The sequence below is a fragment of the Denticeps clupeoides genome, chromosome 3, assembly GCF_900700375.1.
Source record: "Denticeps clupeoides chromosome 3, fDenClu1.1, whole genome shotgun sequence".
NCBI classification, from domain to species: Eukaryota; Metazoa; Chordata; class Actinopteri; order Clupeiformes; family Denticipitidae; genus Denticeps; species Denticeps clupeoides.
The window spans coordinates 10,804,835-10,831,309 of NC_041709.1; the positions used below are offsets into that span (position 1 = coordinate 10,804,835).

General features: G+C 40.8%; 1 protein-coding gene across 7 annotated transcripts in view; it reads right to left on the reverse strand.

Annotated features, from left to right (window-relative positions):
- dab2ipb (DAB2 interacting protein b) overlaps positions 1-26,475 on the reverse strand; it is a 153,906-nt gene that overhangs the window by 83,041 nt on the left and 44,390 nt on the right. The window contains exons 1-2 of one of the 7 annotated variants that reach the window (XM_028971475.1): positions 1,470-1,595; positions 1,251-1,392 (exon numbers count right to left, since the gene is read on the reverse strand). The exons of 4 other annotated variants lie outside the window; for them this stretch is intronic. In XM_028971475.1, the coding sequence (XP_028827308.1) occupies positions 1,251-1,374 (124 nt within the window). In that variant the 5' untranslated portion in view covers positions 1,375-1,392; positions 1,470-1,595. Of the gene's footprint in view, positions 1-1,250; positions 1,596-24,569; positions 24,712-26,475 lie in introns of those variants that run through there. 2 more of the 7 variants (XM_028971477.1, XM_028971474.1) reach the window with 2 other exon arrangements.

Sequence of the window (26,475 nt, forward strand, 5' to 3'; positions counted from 1 at the left end):
CAACAAACACTAACGAAAAGGAGACTCACACTCACTCTCTCTCTCTCTCTCTCTCTCACACACACACACACACACACACACACACACACTTGTTCCTTTCTGTTCCACTCTATCAGAGAGGGATAATTATCAGCCTCTACCTCAACAGTGACTTGTCCTCCTCGCTGGAACTTTCTTCTTTTGCCCTTCATTGCTTTCACTGATGTTGCTCATAAACAAACCCGCTTGCTAATGAGCGAAACTGGTTTCAAAGATGAAAACCCACTTGCATTTTTATGTCTTGGTGAAGACCTGGTGTAACAAGCAAACCCTTTATGCAAGGCAAGGCCATCTTTAAATGTCTTTGTCATTTCTTATCCCTAGCGGGGACTAGCAAAAGTCTCCACATTTGCATACTTTCATATTTTTATAACTTTGTGGCTCACGCACAAGAACACAAGTGTCATTAATACACCAATCAACAGGGTTCTCACAAGTGTGCATGCCTGGTGGGAACAAGGCTTTTAAACATCTATAAATGTCATACTTAAGTGGTGACATTTGGTAATTGAGTGGCATCTTTGCAACAAACAGCTCTACACATTAACTACAATTACCTCTGCATACAGTAATTCATCACCAGTAATTTACCCTGCTGCCATCTATCTACAGCATTGCCAGCGTTCATAAGCCCATCTACAAACACCTCAGTAAAAGTGTAATCTGCCCCATAAAACAAGTTCAGGATCAAGACACAGTGGACAGCCTGTGTTTTTGCCGTGAAAGCGGCAGGGCCGTCTCCATTAAAATGTCTCGGCCGATGAGGAGAGCTTGTTAAAACCACTTTAGTGCTCTCAGCACCGGCTCGGAGACACTTATACAGCAAATATCATGCCACTGCGCAGGAACAGTAGTCTGGCAACCTGCAGACAGCTTGAGATTTACTGAGATGAGGACCAGCACACAAAGTGGCTATCGGTGGGAGAGTCAGATGGGAGGTTAAAGAATGCTTGACAGCTGACGTGAAGCCAGACGCCTGGGTCAGCAGATTCAGAGAGAGAGTGAGAGAATACGGGGAAATGTTTTATGACGTTTTATAGCTAAACCCACCTACAGCAAACAAACACAGCGCAGAAGCAGCAGCTGAAATGACAAGAGTGACAGCAGCTGACGCCCTGCTCTACCTGCAGTGCTTCATGATGTCAGCTGAAGACTTAACGCAACGTTAGAGTTACGTTTGAGGAAAGTTGCAGCGACGTGAGATTTGTTACCCCGGTTAGTGGCAGGTCTGCTTCTGCTCCGGGATCGGCTGCGTTGCCTCTGCAGACGGGTTCGACCCAAAAGCCTGTAGTAGTAGCCTGGCCTCCCAGAGCCTTTCCTCATCATCCCTGACATGTTCTGGCGTATGCACACCTGAAACCAGTTAATATTCCAGTGAAGATAAACTCGTCTTCAGTAACTTAACTGGGTGCCAAACTCTAAATTCCCACAGCGAATGTCCAGGATCGGTGTTACAGCTCCCGGGGAGTGATGTCAGACTGCTGAAATCCCGCCACAGGAGCACGTCGTTCTCCTCTCCCTCTGGAAACCACATGTACTCACACACTCCTGAGGACAGCAGAGCGCAGCTGGGGCCAAAGGGAAGGAGGCAGGGACAAAAGACACACACAGGAGGCAGAACAAGGGGGAAAGTTTTAGCTCCGGAGAAAACCTGGCACGGATTTTGGAAGAGGAGTAGGACTTCAATTTAGAGACAAAGTGACAGTGGCACACAACAGAATGAAAGTAACACATGAATAAAGAAAGAAAGAGACACCATATGTCTCTTCACCAGTAGAATGATAAATCTCTGATTACAACAATAATAATATGTAACTGAAATCAAAGTTACAAGTTCAAATCCCACTTACTACCATTGTGACCCTGAGCAGTCTCCAGAGGGACTGTCCCTGTAAATGTGGATTCACTATGTAAGTCACTATGGAAAAGGGCCTCTGCTAAATGTTGTAAATGTAAATGTGAGTAATACGTAGGCAATCACATTAGAATGTGCATGGCAGGTATCTGTGTATGAGAAACATGATGCCCTTTTAATGAGAGCACATGTCCATGGAAACACTATCAGAATGGTGAAAGACATTTGTCCAAGTGAACTGATCAATCAGAATCTTCAATCAGAATAAATTTATTTTGGTGAAAAAAAAAAACTCTTTATGCAACCACAGCCGTATTTTGGACGAGAAAAGGCATGGTGTAGTAGTGTGTGTTTGTCTTATCAAAGGCAAATTTCAAGGGGAAAGATAAAAGCGGTGATTAAATGACATGGCTGAACAGCATTCCCCTTTCCTCCGCTCTCTCTGATTTTCCCTGTCTGACCTCCATCCCTCTCTCTCTTTCATTAGCAGGCTGCTTGTGTGGTTGCGCTCTACCCATTCTCCCTGCAGTCAAGAAAACATCTGCTGCTTGGTGTAAGAGACTCTTAATGGGGCATGTAGTGTTCGGAGACATCCCCCAACAACACACAAACACACACACACACACACAAAACATTTCATCATTACAAATGTTTTGTATCAGCATAATGCCAAAATTAGGGATTTTACTGGCCATCATAATTTTCATTTTTATCAAATTTATGGCAGTTGCCAGACACCTTCGTCCACAGATTCTCAGGGTTAAGGGTCTTTCTTAGGGTCACAATGGTTGTAAGTGGGGTTTCTCAATGGTGGATGCTGGCCAACTTGACTGTACCAACATGCTTTGCACGTTTCTCTAATAATATTTTATCATATAATTTTTTAGGATCAAATGTTTTTTTCCATACCTCAGACTTCGCTTTTGTTGCCAGTGCAACCAGAATGTAATCGCCAGACGTAAGTGTCCATTTCACCACCTGAGCTCTAATTAGATCTTTGCTCTAATCGGAATGCTCACCTTACTAAAATAAAAAAAATAAAAATAAATGCATAGCAACAGGCAGCAGCAAACAGTTCAGGCCGTTCAAGCCCTTAAAACTGATTCACTTTTCATTTAGATTTTCTTTTATTTAAGCACTTTAAGCACAAACACATTTTCAGTAAGTTACCTTTCTTGTAGGATTCTGCTTCAAATAAAAAAACTTTATGCTAACCAGATTGCTGTTAATCATTTAGAAGTCAATATTTCCTATATGGACAGTGATTTAAAAAAATAAAAAAGTGAACCTGTAAAACTGCATTGTTAATTGTGATGCTGTCGAAATTTTAGTGTATCTAACTTTTGAAAAAGAAAAATGGTTCACCAGTGCAACCAGTCCAGAATATACATATGCACATACATTCATACATACATACATACACTTTATTTAGACATTAGAAATATAGACAACATACAACATAGATCTGACTCCAGTCCTAACATTAATCCAGTCCAGATTTTAGTGCATGTTTCTTATGGGGCCCATGTTCAGCATATCAGCCACGGTTCTGACTGGCCAATAAGGAGTCAGTTCTGGAGGTGTGGGTCTAGCAGCTGGATGCAAAGAGCAGATGGACACAAAAGCTTCCAAAGTCACACACAGACCCAAACATTGACATGAGAACACACCCTTCTCTCATATACAATAGAGCCCATGTCTGTCCATGCACCTCTCCACCAGAAACAAATCAGACATTGTTCAACAAGGGACCTATTTGCACAATAGACTACATCAAAGTAGGTACAAAACAATACAACGCTGTACGGCGTAGAATTTCACACACCAAAGTGCTCCACGCAGTGTCTATTCCCCAGGTACCGGCTGCATCGGCCACTCCGGAATGGCTTTAAACCGGTCACACAGAAGAACCACTCATTCAGTCAGTAAGTGCCCTTTCTGAGATTATTAAATAGCCATTTATCCCAGAGGGGCCGCTCCACTTCCTCTGGGAGGTCCGGACTCAAATGTGCTTACAAGCGTACAAGCTCGCTCATGTTCAGCAACTCCCCCGCATGTCCCTCTATAACTGTGTGGACAGATTGCACACTGAGATCTAGGACTGTAGAAACGCAGGCTGCAGACTTTTACCATGGCTGTAATTTAACCACACTAAGACCAACACAAAGAGTAGAGCCAGTTAATTTTTTTAACAACCTTATATAAATGTGCTAGCTTGCTTCCATCCTGTAGCTGGTAGAGGAGCATCTAGGTGTTGTTGCTGTTCGTTTGCTGGGAAGTGGTAGCCTAGTGGCTAAGTACTGAAGGTTTTGCGGGTTAAAATCACTAATGTGTCCATATGTGAATGGTGAACATAAGATCTGTGAATGTGTGTGTGATCTGAAGCTGGAAAGGCTGGATAGACAGCAGGAAGCTGTTTGTTTAGGGTCAGGGTCAGGGTCAATCTAAAACCAGGTCACTTCCTGTTCTCAAGCTCGATCTGTGTTCTCAGCAGCGTTCAAGGGAGTGAAGCAAGGCCTTTTCTCTGTGTAAATGCTTGAGACAGGTAGAAGGTGTGTAATATATGTGTGAGTCAGGAAAGTGATAAATTCTAAAATAAACATACTCTTACCTGCAGAAGGACATGTTGGATGGCAGAAACATGCAAATAAAAAAAAGAGAAAAGTCAGAAATACGCCAAAAAGAGTCAGAGGTATATGATTCATTACAAGGAAGCCAGTTAAGATGAAACCTCATTACAGCCATAATGACCAAGGCTTTACATGGAGTCTAATGGACAAGAATGTAAACTCCTGTTAAAACAGACCTATAACTTCTTCTGTAAAAGGCTCCTCTGTCCTGCAGTCATTACCTGTATTAATGGCACTCGTTTGAACTCATTATCAGTATAAAAGACACCTTTCCACAACCTCAAACAGTCACACTCCAAACTCCACTATGGCCAAGACCAAAGAGCTGTGTAAGGACACCAGAAACAAAATTGTAGACCTGCACAAGGCTGGGAAGACTGAATCTGCAATAGGTAAGCAGCTTGGTGTGAAGAAATCAACTGTGGGAGCAATTATTAGAAAATGGAAGACATACAAGACCACTGTTAGTCTCCCTTGATCTGGGGCTCCACACAATATCTCACCCCGTGGGGTCAAAATGATTACAAGAATGGTGATCAAAAATCCCAGAACCACACGGGGGGACCTAGTGAATGACCTGCAGAGAGCTGGGACCAAAGTAACAAAGGCTACCATCAGTAACACACTACGCCGCCAGGGACTTAAATCCTGCAGTGCCAGACGTGTTCCCCTGCTTAAGCCAGTACATGTCCGGGCCCGTCTAAAGTTTGCTAGAGAGTATCTGGATGATCCAGAAGAGGATTGAGAGAATGTCATATGGTCCGATGAAACCAAAATGGAACTTTTTGGTAAAAACTCTACTTGTCGTGTTTGGAGGAGAAAGAATGCTAAGTTGCATCCAAAGAACACCATACCTACAGTGAAATATGGGGGTGGAAACATCATGCTTTGGGGGTGTTTTTCTGCAAAGGGACCCAGACGACTGATCCGTGTAAATGAAAGAATGAATGGGGCCATGTATCATGAGATTTTGAGTGAAAACCTCCTTTCATCAGCAAGGACATTGAAGATGAAATGTGGCTGGGTCTTTCAGCATGACAATGATCCCAAACACACTGCCCGGGCAACGAAGGAGTGGTTTCATAAGAAGCATTTCAAAGTTCTGGAGTGGACTAGCCAGTCTCCAGATCTCAAACCCATAGAAAATCTTTGGAGGGAGTTGAAAGTTCATGTTACCCAGCAACAGCCCAAAAACACTACTGCTGTAGAGGAGATCTGCATGGAAGAATGGGCTAAAATACCAGCAACAGTGTGTGAAAACCTTGTGAAGACTTACAGAAAACATTTGACCTCTGTCATTGCCAACAAAGGGTATATAACAAAGTATTGAGATGAATTTTTGTCAGTGACCAAATACTTATTTCCCACTATAATTTGCAAATAAATTCTTAAAAAACCAGAGGATGTGATTTTCTGGATTTTTTTTCTCATTTTGTCTCTCATAGTTGAGGTATACCTATGATGAAAATTACAGGCCTCTCTCATCAACATTAGTAAGCTTCTTTTATTGGGGTATCAGTGGACGGACAATTTGAAGACTGTGAATTGAGAAGTAGCTGTGTACACATGTTTGAATAGACAATGTATTCTTTTGATCTGACCAAAATGTTATTTAAAAAATCAATACAGCACTGGGACACACACATGTAAGTCACATACCAGAGCATAATGCACACAATGTTATCTACTCTGCAAACTCTCCAGATTCCCAAACAAGCCCAGGAAAGGAAAAGCTGACAGACATTAGAGTTCTCTGTAGACATAAAAGAGTACAATGTGTGTGAGGCTGTTCTAGTGCATACATATATATAAGAAAGGATTAAGTTAAACAAAAACTCTACATTTAGGGGTAGGGTTATAAAATTTTTATTATAGAGAGGGAGTTACGCATGTATTACCATAGTCCTCACAAAACATAAAATGTTTCCCTATGTGTAGTGCAACAACACTTCTTGCTAATTTTTAACAGCCCTGTATGTTAAAAGAAACTTTAAAATGCCTTTATTATGTGTTTGTGTGACACAGAGAGATAGAAAGAGAAGATCAATCTTGGCTGCACTCATTTGTCTCTTCATTGATGTGACGTTCCATAAAACGAGTGGGACACCAGCTGACAGAAAGGCACACAGCAAACCACTAATTACACACAGGAGGCAGCTCGCTTCACAGAAGTATCATGTTAAAAGGGCTTAAGAAGCTGAAGTTGTAAAAGTTCAAATCAGCCAACAAACACATTATTTTGCTGCATACAAACACAGAAATCCAGGATAGCCACCTGGATAGCTCCAGGGACACCTGAAGATCCCGGTCGTCTCAGCGCTCACCGTGTGTTTCTGCACTAAAGTGGGACATGTGTGGCAGGGCTGTGGCCAATGAGGGCCTGCTGGACAACCCATGGCTGTGGAATTCCAGTGAGATCACCAGGAGGGTTTGTGCTGAGAAATTCCCACTACTGAAAGCAGCTTTTAATTAGAAGCCAAGGCAAAGAGCTGTGGCCTCTGAGTGCTGTGCTAATGGAAGAAAGAAATAAAGAACCAATCCTTTAGAACTATTATCAAACAAAATGACTAAATAAAATGTGGCTGCTGTCTAGGAACCAATACTGTCATCCCAGAATCATAGGTGCTTAACTGATCATGCCATTACTGCTTGTTATAACTATTAAACTAAATGACTTTCATAAAAAAAAAAGATTTTATCAACTTAAAACTTTTAAAAACTTGTTTCTGCTCTATTCTCTGAAGGGATTCAGCTCCAAAGCTCATTCAAACTGAGTCGGTTTAAACATTTGCTCTGTACAATTCATTTTGCTTGTGGCAAAATCTCGCTCGCTCGCTCCCAGACAGATACAGGGTACGAAAGGTTAGGTTGCATCTTAATATTCATTTTCAGGGCTGCCATGGTAACACACTTTAATTCTATAACTCCGACAGTAAGTAAGATCAACAGTCATATCTCTGACCTTTACAAGCTCACAGAAAAATTCAAGTGTCAAAGAAACCAATAAGATTACGTTTGAAATCATTTTAATTTTGAATAGAACAGTTTGAATAACCGCACTCATACTGAATATTTTCAACAGCTAAAAATTATTTATTATATGCTAAACAGATTTTTAAAAACTTGAATGACGCCACAATATTACTGATCAGCTCAAAAGCAGTAACCCTTTTTCCAGTCTTGTCAGACAAGATATAAAGTATGACCCAGGAATGGAAAATAAATTACAGAACTATTGTAGATTAAAGAAGTTTGATTACTCTTTGTGGCATGCTAAATTATGCTATACCAAGTTATATTAATATATTAATTTATGGCATTTTTCCAATGGCCTTATGCAAAGGGACTGGACAATAATAGTATATAGTATATACTATGTAATATACTATTAGGCAGAATAAAAGGATATGTATTTAAGAACAAAGTCTGCTACTTTGCAGGAATGTGTGCACATAGAGAACATATGAGACTTACAAACATGCGAAATAGAATTATGTGTGAGCACTGCCCTCCAGTGGACAACAGTGGAACTGCATATTCTAGTGGCAATAAATGACATCAACTCACTCTATTGTACTCTCACACACAGCCAGCCAAAAAAACATTTTTTTTATTTACATCCAGCTTTTACCCCAGTGATGTGTGATGTTATTCACTGTTAAATAAAGTAGACAGTGAGCAGCAGCTAATAATATAAGCCAGATGCAGTCTTTGTATAACCAGGGGAAAGATAAGGCAAACTTGGATCGACACCCACTGTTTTTAAATAGCTATTATTATAATTATAATTATTATTTAATATTCAGCACAATACTGCATTCTCAGCTTTGCTGATCCCAAATAGATAAATGAATAAATGTATATTTGAAGTTCACTTTAAATCAAAACATTGTTACTACATGTAGCAGTTTATTTTTTATTCACTTTATGGTTTATATTCATGTATTGTTGCCCATCTGTACATGTACCCTCATACATCCCTATTTAGTTTTGATCAGGGACACTGACACATTTAAATTATGCTATTTGAAACTAAGGCAGGCCAAAAGAAACAATGTGGTGAAATGAAATCATCACATAGATTATTCAGACTTGGTCGTGCACACACTTGTATGGAATAAGCATAAGATTATTAGATTAAAGATTAAACTAAACATTTCCTGTTTAATTGGCAACAATTAAGAATTACTGGACAAACTGAGGTCATTAGATAACGACCTCTAATTTTACCTTGACCTCTGTGTTCCATGTTACACAATTGGAAATATAATATATATATTTTCATTGCACACATTTCTCTGCGTCATGTAATCAGCCAGTAGTGGAGCATAATGTCATCTTCATCAGGCTAATGCATTCAGTATGGAGACAGGATCATGACCATGAGAAAATGAGAAGGTGCATGATATTTTTTCATGATGGAAATCTGCCCCCAGAAGGACAAACAGCTCTCAGTCAGGGAAGAGCGGGAGCGGCCATCTATTCACAAGTGTCAGCTGTAAATAATGAGACCGTGGGGAATTGGGACCTTAGAAAATAAAGGAAGAGCCATATTCACAGCTCCCTCTGCAACCCTTCCTCTCTCCTTCGCTCTTTATCACAAGCCGGGCGGATCTGAAATCACCAGGGAGCCCCAGTGGGCTGCTTCAGACATGAAAGGAGCCGGAGAAGGACATGAGCGCCCCGTGTGATTTCCCAAACCACTTTCCTCCCCTGGCCATATTCAGAAGGTCCTTGACTTTCCCATAGCCCACAGCTATGAGCAACGTAGTACTTCAGCATCATATTCACGTTTGATTTAACATTTTGAGCCTTGTTTTTTTAAGGATTATCATTTATCGTAGCAATTTAATAAGTCGTGTATGACAAGTAGCCTGCTTATTAAACAGGTCAAGCTGAGAGTGAGATCATGCTACTAGGGAGTCATTACACAGCAGATTTAATTCTCCCGATTGCATGTAGAAGATGTTTATTGCGCTCAAATGTTTATTGCACTGGTGGCTAGCGTCAGCAGGGTCCTGCTGTGCACATGGAGAATCCCATAGCACAGTCTCTCCTATACTTGGTCCAGAGCTTCACATCAGACGTGACTTACCAGTCACTCCGCCTTGGTCAGAGATATCACTGATTAACTTGTCAATTAATTCATGATCAAACTAAATAATATTAAGTGTTTTTAAGATTTGCATATTTTCTAGAGCTCCTGTATAGCTGGATCATGCTGCTGATAATGACGAAATCTGTGACTGTCTCTGTTGTGTTGGCCAGAGACCAACAGAACAGAGGCAGTCACAGATTTCATCAGAGAGAAAGAGAGAGAGAAAGAAAGATGAATGAATAATTCAATTTGGAATGACAGAAGACAGGAGACAAATGCTCAAAAAGCTCATACACACAACACCCGCACAACACATACCTTACAAATGACACATAAACCCAAACACATCACACATCATAAAAACACTAATCCGGCAGTCAAACTCTAGCACGAAAAAACTTACACAGTGTCCATCCACTCTTGGCAACAGTCTCCATTATGCTGTCAAGTAGGATTTATGGAGGAGAAGAGATCAAGACAAAAAATGCTAATCAGGTCTTATACACACAAGCCACACATGGACACACACACACACAACATATGCATCTTCCCACAACTACAGAGCATAATCTTGCACCAGTGTGCTGACACACACACGCACACACACAAATACTTTGACAAAATATGGACAGTGATACAGCAGTGATGCTAATTCTGTTTATTATTTGTCTCTCTCTATCTGGACTGAATCTGTAATTACTGAAAATAATTGGTTTTGGAAAAGGGTGTCAGCTAAATGAATGTTACAGAACAAGCTCTGGTCAGGGTACTACAAACCACCACTGTTGTTAACAGCCGTTACATGATGTACACGCTGACACCAGCACTGTGGGACCTAACCCAGAACAACTAATCAATTCAAGCAGCAGTGAAACATCAGACGAAGCCTAAATATAAAATGAATTAAATAAAAAAGATAAAAAGAAGCAAAACGAGGTCCAGCTCAGCAGAGAACATTATGTAAGCGACTGACAGACTGGTAGCCATTATTCAGATAATGTGCAATAATTAGTTAATCCGTGCAAAAAATATTTATTTCATTATTACTTTTTCCCACCGCTGTTTTGTTACTCAGTGTGTTCGTGTGATTGCTGTTAGTCTTATACCTTTTAAATTAATTTCTGTCTTATCATATTTTATATCACTATATATATATATATATATATATATATATATATATATATATATATATGTGTGTGTGTGTGTGTGTGTGTGTGTGTGTGTGTGTGTGTGTGTGTGTGTATATATATATATATGTATGTATGTATGTATATATATATATATATCCTCCATATATATATATATGTGTGTGTGTGTGTGTGTGTGTGTGTGTGTGTGTGTGTATGTATATATATATATATATATATATATATATATATATATCCTCCATATATATATATATACACACACACGCACACACACACATATAAAAAAAACTGGAATGCAGACAGTTTAATGGTTTTTTATGCTTGAAGGCAAACCAACCACAGACTGTTTGCACAGTTGACTTTTTGCTGTTTAAATATTGTTTGTAAGTATACATTTGTTTTGTATTATTGGTACACCATTCAAACTCCACAGAAGATCCAAACCTCACGCCTTGCCATGGTAGAAAGGTGTCAAGCTGTGTATCTCTAGATCACACAGAGTTATCATACTACAACAAGTTTTTATCTATCTATGTAAACAAAGCAACTTTATGGTTCTAGATAAGTATCCAAACTAGAGGGACAGTTCCTCAAACAACTTCTTCAGTGTTCAAGATGATGATCAATGATGAACGTTCAGGAAGATGATTACTTCAGAATTTTATTGCCGAAATCAGCGAACAATAAAAGACATCTACTGCACCTAATTTAATTGTACATGTACATGTACATTATACATTGTACGTCGATTATATAGGTATTAAAACAGTTTCACCGTTAATCTATGATTGTTCACTACAGATTGTTTGCACACTTTACTGTTTGGTGTGTAAGTATTGTTGTAAGTAATGCATTTGCTTTGAATGGAACAGTCCACCACAATCCACCACCTATCAGCAAATAATAAGAGAATAATATTATTACATACTTATACATATTTACAATTTCAACAGCAATCAACCAACCAGCACGAAGAAGCTTCTGTTCAAATTTAAGCTTTCACTTTCCCTCATGCTTCTCATCTCTGTCGAAGTTGCTAATTAATTTACAACAGGAACAGAAATAGATGTTGAGAGAGAGAGAAAAATGGGCATGAAAGTAGGCAAAGGGAAAATAACTGGAACCTAGGAGAACTGAGGAGTCCAAAAAATTGTTAGGGAACGAAATCCCTGATGAGAAAAAAAAGTAAGAGCTTTTTGGAAGCAGAGAAAAGTGAAGAGGTATGAGGAGGGTGACTACATCAAAGGTGGTGTGCAGTGATTAGTGCATTCATGGCCTATATTTCCTACTGTTTACATTTCCGCATGGGGCACACACACGTTCACATGGATCTCAAACAATCCAAAGATGCTCAGAAGACTACAAAATGACACATACATCTGACCCGTGCCAAGGTGCCACTGAGCAAAGCAACATCCCCAATTGAATTTTATTAAAGCAAAAAGGATAATATGTGCTTTATATGTATATGTAAAAAGTTAAAAGTTTCACTCCTTCACCCTATTCATCATGCAGACCAAAATTAAAAATCTGGTAATATGTACTAAATTAGAATAAATATGTTGAAACATGTTTGAAATGTGCATATCTTAAAATGCAAAACATTTTAACCAATAAAACAATACCAAAAAAAAAACACACACACCATACAACCCCAACCTGAAACCCAACCTAAACTTAAAAGCTCCTTTTCAATTAAATGTTTTTCTTTTAGTTTCTTTTGTTCCATCTGTGGGAACATTTTGTGCTCAATCAATAAATACAACATACAATCACACACACACACACACACACACACATGCAAGTACACAGCGGGACTCCTGGAAAAAATCGTCTCATGACATTTCTGTTGTAAGCTTCTTCCTGTGCTGTTTGATTTAAATCGGCTGTGCTGGAAAATCTGCTTTGTTGAGAGAGATTTAAAGGTTGATGGAGGGATAATGGGCAACATGCATGTGAACAAAGTGTTCTAGAGAAAATTGTGCACTCCATTGTTTGGTTTGCTGGCTTGTTCACCCCTCTGGTCTAACCTAAACATGTCCAAATCCCTTTACCAGCAAACACCCCCTAGGGAAAGACTACCTGAGAATGGTAGTGTGTGCAATGGAGAGAGAAATGGGAATAGAGTGAGATAGACGTGGGCTGCATCCATGGTGCAGAACCAGGCAGAACCAGAATCCAAATCCTGTGACACAGACAGTTAGGCATGACCCAGTTTCACTAATCAGCACACAGAAGCATTGCCACGTTTCTGCAACACTTGGGAAAGGCCACAAGAGCAAAACAAAGACATCATGGTGGCATTTGGGTTAATCGGACGCTGATTAAATTGGATGTTAATGGTCTATCATACTGCTGTGAGCAGCACCATGAAAGTCTGTTGAGTCGTGCAGCAATAGTGGAACTGCAGTTAACTGGCCTTGCAAGGATGTGATGGAGACTTGATGTGTAGCTTCAAAAAAAGAGATGTCATATAAAATGATGATGTAGTAAGTATTACCTAAATGGAATTGCTCTGATTGCTTTTATACTCTACTCCCCATTCCAATCTTTACTTATGAAGAACGACCATTTTTCTTTCTTTCTTTCTATGTCTTGGTCCTCTTTTCCATTCTCTTCTCGGATAAGACCCTCAGCATATCTCACATGCACTCACAGGGGCCATAACCGATATTCAGTGGTCTGTAGTCAATTAGTTGACATGAATCATGAATTAAAGCAAAGGTGAAAATACGCTCGAATGACATGATGCCTTAATTAAAATAATTAAAATAAAAATCCTTGATTTTTGCCATTTGAAGTACAGTATAGTGCAAGTAGAATGCATGTCAAAATGCACGTTGTGCAAAGACTCATGGACAGTGTAAGGGAGTGTAAGAGAGACAAAAAATATTTGATAACAAATATGAAAAGGCATGAATAAAATCCTGATATTTAACGCAGTCCCTCTTGAATGTCTCAATAACGGCCATGGACTGTCAGAAAAAAAAGATCATTTCCCACAATGAGCATAAGTGATCATCTTCACACACTGTATGCATACAGACATTGATAAGGACCATGCTGCCCCATTACTCCTTTACATAATAATGAGGGCAAATCACATGGAAGAGGGGTTAGAAATGTTGTATTACAGCATTGCCTTGGGATTATTTCATAGGACCTAGGATCATTAAACAAGCAGTTCTTAACCAAGTATCTGACATTTCAAATATTTAACTTGTATGGTCTTTTTTAGACTGTATTGCTCTTGTGATCTTATGAAGCATGCTCCACTCAAATTAGATATAATGCTTCTTGCCGTGTTTTTTTTTTATTTAATCGGATAAAGAAGAGAAGTGTGTGCCATCAAATACTCAGCAAACACTTCAGAATGACATTGGTCCTGCTGAGTCTGCTTGAAACTTCACAAAATGTGAGATTTCATGATGCACTGGATTATTTTGGCCTGGCTCTGTGATGTTCTTATTCTCCGCGACCTCTCTGCAGCATTTGACACCGTTAACCACAAGACTCTCTTGTCAATCCTGACGAGGCTTGGAATTCGGAGCTCAGCATGGCAGTGGTTTGCTTCCTACCTTGATGACCGATCTTACCAAGTGACTTGGAAAGGATCCACCTCTGCCTCACGTAGACTCTCCACTGGTGTCCCTCAAGGCTCAGTGCTAGGTCCTCTCCTTTTCTCCCTCTACACAAGATCACTTGGTGAGGTCATATCCTCACATGGATTATCCTACCACTGCTATGCCAACTCATCTTCTCTTTTCCTCCCTCTGATCTACATGCTACTTCCAAAATCTCTAACCGACATCTCATCTTGGATGGCAGCCCATCACCTCAAACTCAATCCCACCAAAACTGAACTAATATTCATTCCATCAGATTCTTCACCACATCAGGATCTTGCTATTTAACTGGACAACTCACAGTTCTCTACTTCTACAACAGCCCGCAACCTTGGAGTAACAATAGACAACCAACTCTCCTTCTCGACTCACATCAGCAGTCTTTCCCGCTTATGTAGATTCCTTCTCTACAATATCAGACAAATCCATCCTTATCTGTCAACACAGGCCACCCAACTACTGGTTCAGTCCTTAGTAATCTCACGACTGGACTACTCCCTTCTAGCTGGACTACCTCTAAGTACCATCAGACCTCTACAACTCATACAAAATGCAGCAGCACGACTAATCTTCAACCTTCCCAAATTCTCCCACACCACCCCTCTGCTACGTTCCCTCCACTGGCTCCCAGTAGCTGCACGTATCAGGTTCAAAATACTGATGCTGGCCTACAAAGCCAAACATGAAGTAGCACCATCCTACCTTATTACACCTCGCGCTGCACCTCGTATACTCCGAGGATCCAGTACTGCTCGCCTGGTCCCTCCATTGCTAAAGGTAAAAGGAAGACACTCATCTAGACTCTTCTCAGTCTTGGTGGTGGTGGAATGAACTACCCAGTCACTGAGTATTTTCAAACGGCAGCTCAAGACCTTCCTCTTTCAAGAATATTTAGATGAACTTGTAACGTTCTTATTGTCTAACTTATGTACAGAATCTACAACAAGAGTGAATAAAAAGATTGTATTCATAGTTGGGGGTCCTAATGAACTACAACTGATCACTTCATGGATGGTAACTTGAAAGCAAGTTGTAAATCGCTCTGGATAAGGCCGTCTGCCTTACACACAGAAGTTGGCAGTAACAACGTAAATGTCATTCTGTAATTCTATTGTACTTGATCAGCTGCTTCTTGTATCTCTATTTTACAGTAACTCCACTACATTTCAAAATTAGTTTTTATGTGGTGACATAACTAGTCTAGTTTCTTATCTGACCACCGAACTACTTAATACGAGTTGTTTTTTAAAATTGTCCCAACTCTGTCTCTGATATTATGAGACATTTATAGATACGTTTATTATCCCAATAGGGGTATCCCATTTAAGAAGGGGTAACTGATAACTACTGATTGTAAGTCACTCTGGATAAGGGTGTCTGATAAATGCCATAAATGTAAATGTAATAATGGCGAATTCTGGCGATGTGGTTGTAGCCTATTAACCCTGAGCAAGACTCCTAACCCTGTGTTGCTCCTGGGGGGACTGTTTCTGTATCTACTGATTGTAAGGATAAGGTTGTTTGTAAATGTGCCAAATGAAAATGTCATCTATTGCTAGGCTTGTAGGCATAAAGACATATATAGAAAATGCTAGTCTTTTGTAGCAATATAATTATAAAATACAAGTATATGAAATTATAAAATACAACACAATTATTTAACCTTATTAATGTAAGCTGTACTTCTTCCATATAAGTGAATATTGAATTATTTCAAATTGCATAGCAACCAATGGCAGAATGATGTGTTAGTACTAGTGATGATGCGTGGGGAAAGGTGGTGGCTGTTAAATCTATTGCATGAAACATGAATTTGACAAGGGCAGGATACTTCCAAAAATTTCCTCTGATGAAAAGATAGTCTGTAGTGTTGATACTGGACATTCACTGACAGCTCCAAAAGGTTTTCTTAAATATACTAAGAGACACCAGAGACCTGGTGGACCAATCAGCGCACTCCATTTACCCAGCAAGTAAATCATGAGCAGAATAAAAAAAACAAAGAAATAGTCATACAAAAATATGACAGTAGAAAAATATGCTCTGGAAGCATGTCAGACAAATGAAGAGCTATGCATTTTCCATCTAGTCATCGCCTGTACCTCCTGCCCTCAACACATAAAAATATTTAGATGAAGGATCAAAGCCTTCCATTGCCAAATAGAGCAGTCATTTGACAAATTAAATGAAGTTGACACATCAAGTATCTTCTCTGGATTAACAGACACAAATAAAACAGGACTCAATTGCCGTAAACGGTCAACTTTCCAAAACCCAGAAGACAAACATTAAGGATGTTTTTACTTTATGAAGTATCAAAAAAGTGATGACTGACAGCACTCAAACACACTTATTTGTGTTCTGGTTGGTTTTAGGCCCACTCCTGTCAATATGTCACATGACCAGCACCCCATCTCATCCCTTTCTATTCTGGTTACAAATTTTCAGTGGGTTGACTACTGAACGTTTCATAACCTACAAACGATGAAATGCGGCTCCTAATGTTTGAGGAAGCTGTAAGGGAACAACAAAAGAATATATACATGTACTCACATTGCATCATCCATAGAGAACTCGAAGCAAGACAGAAATGTATTATTATTTGATAAAGGTCATCACTCTCAATAACAACATGCAGCAAAACTCATTAATTCAGGGTTCCCTTTCATGTATTTTGTCTCTAGGTCCTCAGTGACAAGCAACAAACCCCACAGATGACATGCCTAATGTGTCGCAGCAATTGTGCTGATGTGAATTAATAGCTGCGAGAGCCTATAACACTTCTGATAATAGTCTCAGTGTCTCATGGGTGAGACGTCATCCAATCTTACTCACAGCACATGTGCTGATGTCTTATGACTGACGCCCACAAAAAGCATTGTTTGAAGTCACCCTGGAAACGCTGACTACTGACTGACTGTGTTGTCACCCAAAACAAGACCCGTAGTGTTCCTCTTCTGGGAAGATGAGCGGGTACAGTAGAGTGCAGACAAGAGAGGAAAGGACAGAGGAAATAAGATAAACATAAGTAGAGGACACAGTGGTTTCATAAATGCTGAAGTGATGCTCGAAATCCCCTTCATAATACAGAATCACACACACACACACACACACACACACACACACACACACACACACACACACACACACACTTCAGCAGGCTTATATCAGATCACAAAAACACTATTGCTAGTGCCAGTGTTCATTACATGTGTAGAGTCTTCGCACATATATGATTGGATCTGTAATGCACATGAGTTGTGAGAGTATCTCCAGTCAAGAAAAGAAATGATTTCTTTTTGTCCTTCAAATACAAAGTTAACTGGAATGCGAGATGAGGACTCCCTTTCAGCAGGACAGGCCATGTATGATCCCTTTCAGAACAACTGACAGCATCTGCTCACACAGGTATAAGGGATTGTCAGCCTGAAGGGCAGAAACACAATCCTACACGTCTATTTGTACTGAACACCAGGGCAGATGCACACACAAATTAACACTAGGAAACTCCAAATTTCGCAAAATAATGTTATCTTGATGGGGTCACGTGTTGCTACATTGGTTAGTGTTGTAGCCTCACACCTTCAAGTTTGTGAGATTGAGTCTGGCCTCTCTGTGTGTGTGGAGTTTAACCAATGCTGGTTCCTTCCGGGTTCTCCAGTTTCCTCCTGTCACCCAAAGGAATGTACACTTGGTGAATTGGTGACCCTAAACTGTCCAGAGACATAGGTGTGTTTGCCCTGCAGTGGGCTGGTGCCCCACCCTGGCTGCCACTCATGGGCCGCTAACCTGACTAAGGACTAAGTAGTAATGGATAATGACTGAGTGAGGGTTATCTTGATAATAGTATTTGTAATAAAGTGTTTCTAAAAATGTGTTTTACAAATTGAATTGACCCTTATTGTTTTTCTTTAGGAATATTAATTCATTTGAATACACAAAGATACATACATTTACATACAAATCAAGCGATGGGAGAGAGTGTGTGTACGTGAGTGCGCACACTTAGGTCTCAGGCAGCAGAGAGAAGAGGATGACATTATAATAAAATAGTTTGCACCTGCTAGCACATTCAAAGACTGTCTAAGCCATGAATTATTAAAGAAAAGCAGGAGGGTTCCTTGCATATGAATATTTCACACCAAGAGGAAGAACACAGAAGCGTCGAGATGGAGGACCGAGTTCAGCTTCGCTCCATTACGGTGTCAAACGTCCCCAACTCAAGTCAGCAGACATCATAAGCCATGAGATGACAAAACTGCAACAGCATCGCAAAGTAATGGTCAAAAGCACATATACAGGGAGTGCAGAATTATTAGGCAAGTTGTATTTTTGAGGAATAATTTTACTATTGAACAACAACCATGTTCTCAATGAACCCAAAAAACTCATTAATATCAAAGCTGAATGTTTTTGGAAGTAGTTTTTAGTTTGTTTTTTTCTTTTAGCTATTTTAGAGGGATATCTGTGTGTGCAGGTGACTATTACTGTGCATAATTATTAGGCAACTTAACAAAAAACAAATATATACCCATTTCAATTATTTATTTTTACCAGTGAAACCAATATAACATCTCCACATTCACAAATATACATTTCTGACATTCAAAAACAAAACAAAAACAAATCAGCGACCAATATAGCCACCTTTCTTTGCAAGAACACTCAAAAGCCTGCCATCCATGGATTCTGTCAGTGTTTTGATCTGTTCACCATCAACATTGCGTGCAGCAGCAACCACAGCCTCCCAGACACTGTTCAGAGAGGTGTACTGTTTTCAGTCCTTGTAAATCTCACATTTGATGATGGACCACAGGTTCTCAATGGGGTTCAGATCAGGTGAACAAGGAGGCCATGTCATTAGTTTTTCTTCTTTTATACCCTTTCTTGCCAGCCATGCTGTGGAGTACTTGGACGCGTGTGATGGAGCATTGTCCTGCATGAAAATCATGTTTTTCTTGAAGGATGCAGACTTCTTCCTGTACCACTGCTTGAAGAAGGTGTCTTCCAGAAACTGGCAGTAGGACTGGGAGTTGAGCTTGACTCCATCCTCAACCCGAAAAGGCCCCACAAGCTCATCTTTGATAATACCAGCCCAAACCAGTACTCCACCTCCACCTTGCTGGCGTCTGAGTCGGACTGGAGCTCTCTGCCCTTTACCAATCCAGCCACGGGCCCATCCATCTGGCCCATCAAGACTCACTCTCATTTCATCAGTCCATAAAACCTTAGAAAAATCAGTCTTGAGATATTTCTTGGCCCAGTCTTGACGTTTCAGCTTGTGTGTCTTGTTCAGTGGTGGTCGTCTTTCAGCCTTTCTTACCTTGGCCATGTGCTTTTGGGCACTCCAGTGATGTTGCAGCTCTGAAATATGGCCAAACTGGTGGCAAGTGGCATCTTGGCAGCTGCACGCTTGACTTTTCTCAGTTCACACCTGATATAGGGTGTTGATGTCATTAGACCACACCCCTTCTCATTACAGAGATGCACATCACCTAATATGCTTAATTGATACAGCTTGGAGTAAGACAACATGCATGAAGAGGATGATGTGGACAAAATACTCATTTGCCTAATAATTCTGCACTCCCTGTACAGACACACTTTTACATCTCCAAAATTCCAAACCAGGAAAAACAACCTAGACACAATCACACAATGAAGAACAAGCATTAGCATAATTATTAAGGTCTGGCCCATCTAGCTCACACCTTCATGAGTTTGATTCTGGACGCAAGGTGGATTGGCAACTCCCTTTTTTGTAAGATCTTTTGTTCCCCACTAGGCCATAAATGGTTATTCCAAATTCCTACACTGATTGAAACATTCAGTATGACGTGTGTGTGTGTGTGGGTGTGTCGGTTTGTGTGACAAGTCCCCTCCCACCAGTGCTTATGTGTTAGGGAGCATCTGTACACCTCTTCCTGTTTTTCATTTAGCACATTCACTGGTGGCAAAGGAGGCACAATGTTGGAATGTTTTCAAGTGCTGCTATGTGTAGATATGTGCCACACACACAAACACACAGACACCAAGTTTGTTTGTCTCAGATTGTCACCTAGCCTAGAGCTACATGTACACCTCAGCTCAACCACAGCATCACCACAACAAGCAGCACAAAAACGACAATTTCTCAAGCCTCCTTGTCTCTCACTTCTCAGAGTGACTAAAACACACACACACACAGACACACGCAGTAAATGTAGTTCCTGCAGTCAATTACAGACACTTTAGCAGAGGATGTGTTTTATGAAATAGGTCACAGGGTGGAGAGATCTGTCTGAAGAGTGAAGCACAAAGCAACAGCTGTCAATGCTGACTGGAGTTCATTCAGAGGCTCCCGCTAATGAGGCGTGGCAGCATGATAATGGCTACTGTGTTCATTTTAATGAGCAGGGGAGAACAAGCAACGTAACAAGCACAAAACACTTGCACACATATCACTTTCAATTCTTTCAGGTTATTGTATGTCATAAACAGGTTCAATAGTCGAATCATATTACTGGTTAACATTATTGTTTTTGTGAGAGAGCTGAATTTAACACTGAATGCATTGATATATCCAAGTCATCTAAGATCCAACTATGTTCTGTTACCATGGTAATGAGGCTAAAAAGAGCCTGCATACTGCCAACAATCACAACTTTACAGTATGTCAAATGATTAGAAAAAGTGCTCTAGGACAACTTCTCATGACGTTTGTGACCAACTACATGCATGTTGCAGGGATTTTGGACACCAAAAAATGGTGTTGTCTGAAATGCTGCTGATCGCTCACCACTAACCACTAAATCTAGATTTGGGTCAGTTTGCAGAGCCAATCCTGGGACAATGTGAGCGGGGTGTGGACTTACCCAGGGCAGGGGAGGCCAGCTCACTGCAGGACACACACACACCACTCACACCATGTGCAAATTTGGCAAGTGTGTAGGCTTGTTTGGTGGCAGAAGGAAACCCGAAGAACCCACACCAACATGGGGATACATCCATATGTCTACCCTGTTTCACACAGGCAAACTGGGCCAAAATATAGCCTTCTTATACGAGTTATGTGTTAGTAAGATTGTGTATAACCAACTAACTCATTTCACTACAGCATCTTTATATGAACGTCTGGCAAAAAAAAAACAACAACATGCAAATATGTATCATACATAGAGTACAGTGTATTAAGCAAAAAAGAAAAATGACACAGCTCACACCTCCTAAATTACTAAAAGACTAGTTCATTTCACTCTCAAACTACCATAATCTGAACTAATCAAAATGAACCTAGGAGGTCATCTGTGGGGAACTTTTGGTGTGGACTTCATAAAGTCCTCATGATTAATATCAGCAGGAGGATGGGCTCTAAAAATCGCTGGCAGCCTTACCGGCCCAGAGATGGTCAGATAAACAAGACCTGGCGGAGACTCTATAAACCTGCTAGTTTTACACGGCCACAGGGTATGTCCAATTATTCTCGCAGATTTACCTCGGCATCAAGCTGAGCAATGTTTCAAATCAGCTCCATATGCAGACAGGAATTTACATCCCTCTTTATCTCCCCACAGAATCTCCCAGACACGTACGCTCAAGACAGCAGACTACGAGAAATCTAATATGGCAAGAAAAGGGTTCCTATTTTTTGTTAGCCTTTCCACTTGACACTGTTTAGGGGCTGTCTGCAGCTCCCAGGGCAAGCCTCAACAAACTGACAGGAGCCCGGCTCTGCTGTTTGCGGGACAGTTGTTAAGTCAAATGCATGTGTGTGTGTGCGTCTGTGCTTACATTAAGTGAAAACAGCATATAAGGTTTGGTTACATGGATTGTGCTCACTAAACCAGATGTGTGGGGAGAGAATTACATGTCTGCAGAAACAGGTACTTACACAGATCCTCATCTGAAGAAAACAGTCACTAAAAGTGCCATAAACGGAGGGGCATGGAGGCTGTGAAATTAACCTTATGTAAATAATGTAATAGATTTCTATCATTTCTTTTACTTTGATTTATAGATTGATGTCAAGATAGCAGTGGCCGCCTACCAGACTTGTGCAGGTTCAAACATACCAACTAGCAGGGTGACACTGAGGCATCTCAGTGGTGGGATTTGAACCTACAACCTTCCAATTACGAGTCCACTCCATTACACACTAGGCCGCCACTGTACCACTGCATATACAACATACCACTGTACATAACAGTGAAATGGTGAATGTAAGATAAAATGATAGTTAATGTAAAACAGAATGGCAGTGAATCTAAGATGATGTAAGATGGAGAGATAGTGACTGTAAAACATTTTTACTTTTTTGGGCATGTAAATCGGCCCTGAATCAGCCAGAGAATTTTAATATTAAACCGTTGCCAGAGAAAACTATTGAAAAAAATTATTTATGCACCTTTTAGATTTCCATGTCCAGTTCCATTCTCCTGATATGACCATTGTGGCCCCTCACCTCAATGTCCAATGTCCTTACTGAACCATGTAATCTAAGACAGACTTTAAGACATGGTCCAAAGACACCAAGGTAGTGGGCAACAGTAGGACTCACAGCCTTTTGGTGAATGGTTCAACGTCCTCAGTAGCTCAATGCCCAGATTCAAACCAGGGACCCTCCAGTTCCCACAGGTTCAGGTTACACAGATATTTGTCTGCTCTTGAACACATACTATATGACTCTAGTATATCTACAGCAAGATTCCATGATTCCCAAGAGCTGGAATTCCAGAGAATTCCTGGGATTCTATAATTCTGTTTTCTGCAATCCCAGTAATCCCTGAGCTCCTGCTCCGCCATGGCCACTTCCTTCCCCCGCTGCCGGCTCACTCTCCAAGCCCGGGAGCTATTAATAGGACAACAATGACCATGGAACACCAGGCAATATGAAGGAGAAAAAACATTCTTTATAAAAGCCGCTCCCCTTTACAGTATAAACGTCTGACAATAAAACACAATAGTCTTATGATTTTAGTCTAAATAAAATGTAGCTCTGCATGATAAATTCAGAAGAATAATGTGTGAACACAGCCCAGTGTGGAAGTGTCTGAAAGATAAGTAAACATTATGGCTGATGAATTGAGGATATCTGTCTCTCGTATGAAAATTGAACAGTCACAGAACACGTGTGGAGTTCAAAAAAAGAGAGAGAAGACCCGCGGCCGAACACACACACACAGACCCACGTGCGGCAGCAGTGGCGGTCCCGCCGGAGGGAACCGTACTAATCCCCCGCGGGGACACGGCCAGGTCATCATCTGGACATGCTGCAATCACGGATCACTGGAGAAAAGACAGGCAAGGGGCCTTACTGCAGTAAACGATTCATCTACCTCAGTGTACTGGAAGATGTGAGTGGACACAAGAACTACAGTAGCATGAATGTGTATGATGAAAGTAATGGTTCTTGTTTGCATTGTAAAACAAATCTGAAGACAACACACATGAGATCATGCAAAAAAAAATAAAAAAAATACATGTAATATTTTAGGCTCTTCAATCAGCAAGCATTTGCTGTGATGACAGCATTCTGCATACTTATGTTATGTGTTAAATACATTACTTACCATCTGCTTATGATGGTGACAATAGTGTTTCAAGCACTCATGAAGGCAAAGAGAAGCGACTCTGCAGTATTCTATAACAATCGTGTCACAGATCTTTCATTCAACGGCATGCTCTTCAGATGGGTTTTTTCATCTTCAGCTGGATACTTTGGAAATTCACAGTGAATGAATGCCATTTTATGCACTATAGAAATTCGCTAGCAATCCAAAGAGATTTCAACATTTTTCTGAAATTATGTTGGCTGACTTCTGTACTTTTACATTGCTATGAAAAGTTTGTCTTTCAGACACCAAAGCAAATTCAAAAAGCATTCTGTGCCACAAACTTCATACAGTTCCCACACTAAAACTACCTAAAGACTATCCTTCTGCTCTGAATGCCAAATGTTTTTCCCTTTAGAAACATGCTTCTATTTCTCCCACATGCTGGCTTGTATGTGAGAGAGTGAGATTTTGGTTTTGAAGGTAAAGTTTATTGTCCTGCAATTCCCACACCCTGCACACAAAAGAAACTCCCTCCCTCCTAAAAGACAAAAAAAAAAAAAAACATCAAAAGCTCTCACACATACAAACAATACACACTTCTCCAAAGCCGGTGGTACCAGAAGAGCAGGGCAGCGCTTACCTCAGAACTGACCCAGGAACAGCAGCTCCACCCTGCGAGACGCGGGGAACATCCTCCTCCTCTGATCCCACAAAAACGGCTGCTAGCAACAAGTAGCGCCCCGCCACACAGCGACTCACCCCACACACACACACACACACAGAGGCATGCACTCGCACACACTTCTGTCTTGTCTCGCCCACTGCGCCACAGAAACTTAGTTTCTTCTTCTCTCTGCCTGTGTTTTGTCTTTCTCCCCCCCCCTCACCGGCTCTGTCCGTCCCACTCTGTCTCTCTCTCTCTCTCTCTCTCTCTCTTTGCCCAGAAGCAGCAGCAGTAGTCCGCGTGTGAGCGTGTGAGTGTGTGTGTGTGTGAAGCTGATTCCTGTGGGGGCATTCACTCAGCCAAGAGCAGATCCTCCCCTTCGCAGGCTCTCACACTGCAAACACCAACTGGAAGACAGAAGGACAGAGGAGGGGGTGTCGGGGCACTTTTCTACTGGACATTCAAGAACATGTTTCTCTAGTTCTATGTCTGGGTCTACTGGCATGAACTTTTCCAAAGCAGGAACAATCAGTTTACTTGGAATTCAGAATCGTTTTCAGCCCTGCATTCTGCTCTCCCAATAACACACACCCTCCTCTAACACACACAAACACACACACTCTCTCCCGCTCTGTGTGGGAATGCCGTTGTTCTCTGATGCCCCCAGTCTAAAAGGGCTAGGAGGGAACTTGAGTGCAAAGTAGAATTCCAGGCTCAGAATCAACCAATAGGAGGCTGAGCTGCGGTCGACCAGGCAAAGCCATCAGGCCGAGATTCTCTGGCTCTTTCAGCAGAGAGCTGCAGACACACACGCCACTACAAGACAGAGAATACACAGAGCTTCACGAAAACAGTGGACACCCTTTAAAACACACACACGCACTGACTGTACACATCTAAACAGCTACATACACTCACACACTGTTCTCTCAGCATCATGCCTATGCCACAACTACATGGACATGAAGTTCAGAGAAATTAAAGACGCTTCGCAGAGGACTGCCTTTTCTTTTTCCCAACTTTTTTTTTTACAGTGCCAAAACTGAGCCTTCTGAGAGGCGAGAACTGAAACTTCTGTTTTCATGAAGAAATGAAAATATGAAATATGTAGAATAATAACATGAAATAAACAGAAAGTAGTCAAATTCAACAGACCAGCAGTGCATGTAACAATAGTGACAGCTTGCCACAAACACTCTGTTGGAGCAGCTTTTGCTGTGATTAGAGAAGAACTTTGTTTGATAGATCTGTGTTTGGAATTTCTTCCCACATTTGTACCATCAGAATTAAGCTCAAAAAGTCTCATCAGGTCATAGCATTCTCCACATGGATTTTGAAGACTGAAAGTGTTTGGCCTAAACAGACCTGCATGTTCTTTGTTGTTGAGAAATGGCTTTTTTTGTCTCCACCCAACCCCACAATACACAAAAAGGCTGTAACATGCAGGGAGTGTCTGACGGCTGCAATAAATTCCTGCCGCTCCTTTAAGACTTTTTTTAACCTTCCTGGACAACACTCTTTGGGAAATATCCAATAATGTCTTTGAAAAGTTTAGTCACATCTGCTCTTTTCAACGTCGAAATCTTTAGAATTTAATTTCATACATTTCATGCATTTACACTGGGTGCTAAAACATGGTTAACCCCCCTCCCCTGTGTATACAAACACACACACACAAAGGTATGTCCTGTCTGTGGGATTCTCTCCTGTTTCTCACCATACCAGGAAACAGCCGTTTGTCCACGAGGATGACAGGCCAGTTCCTGTTACCTCCCTTCTGCGAGATTTGAGGGTGCAGGTACACAGGTAGAGTTACAGAGGAGATTCAAAACATCTTATGTCATGAGTTAAAACACCCTTCTTTTTCTTCATTGTTACACAG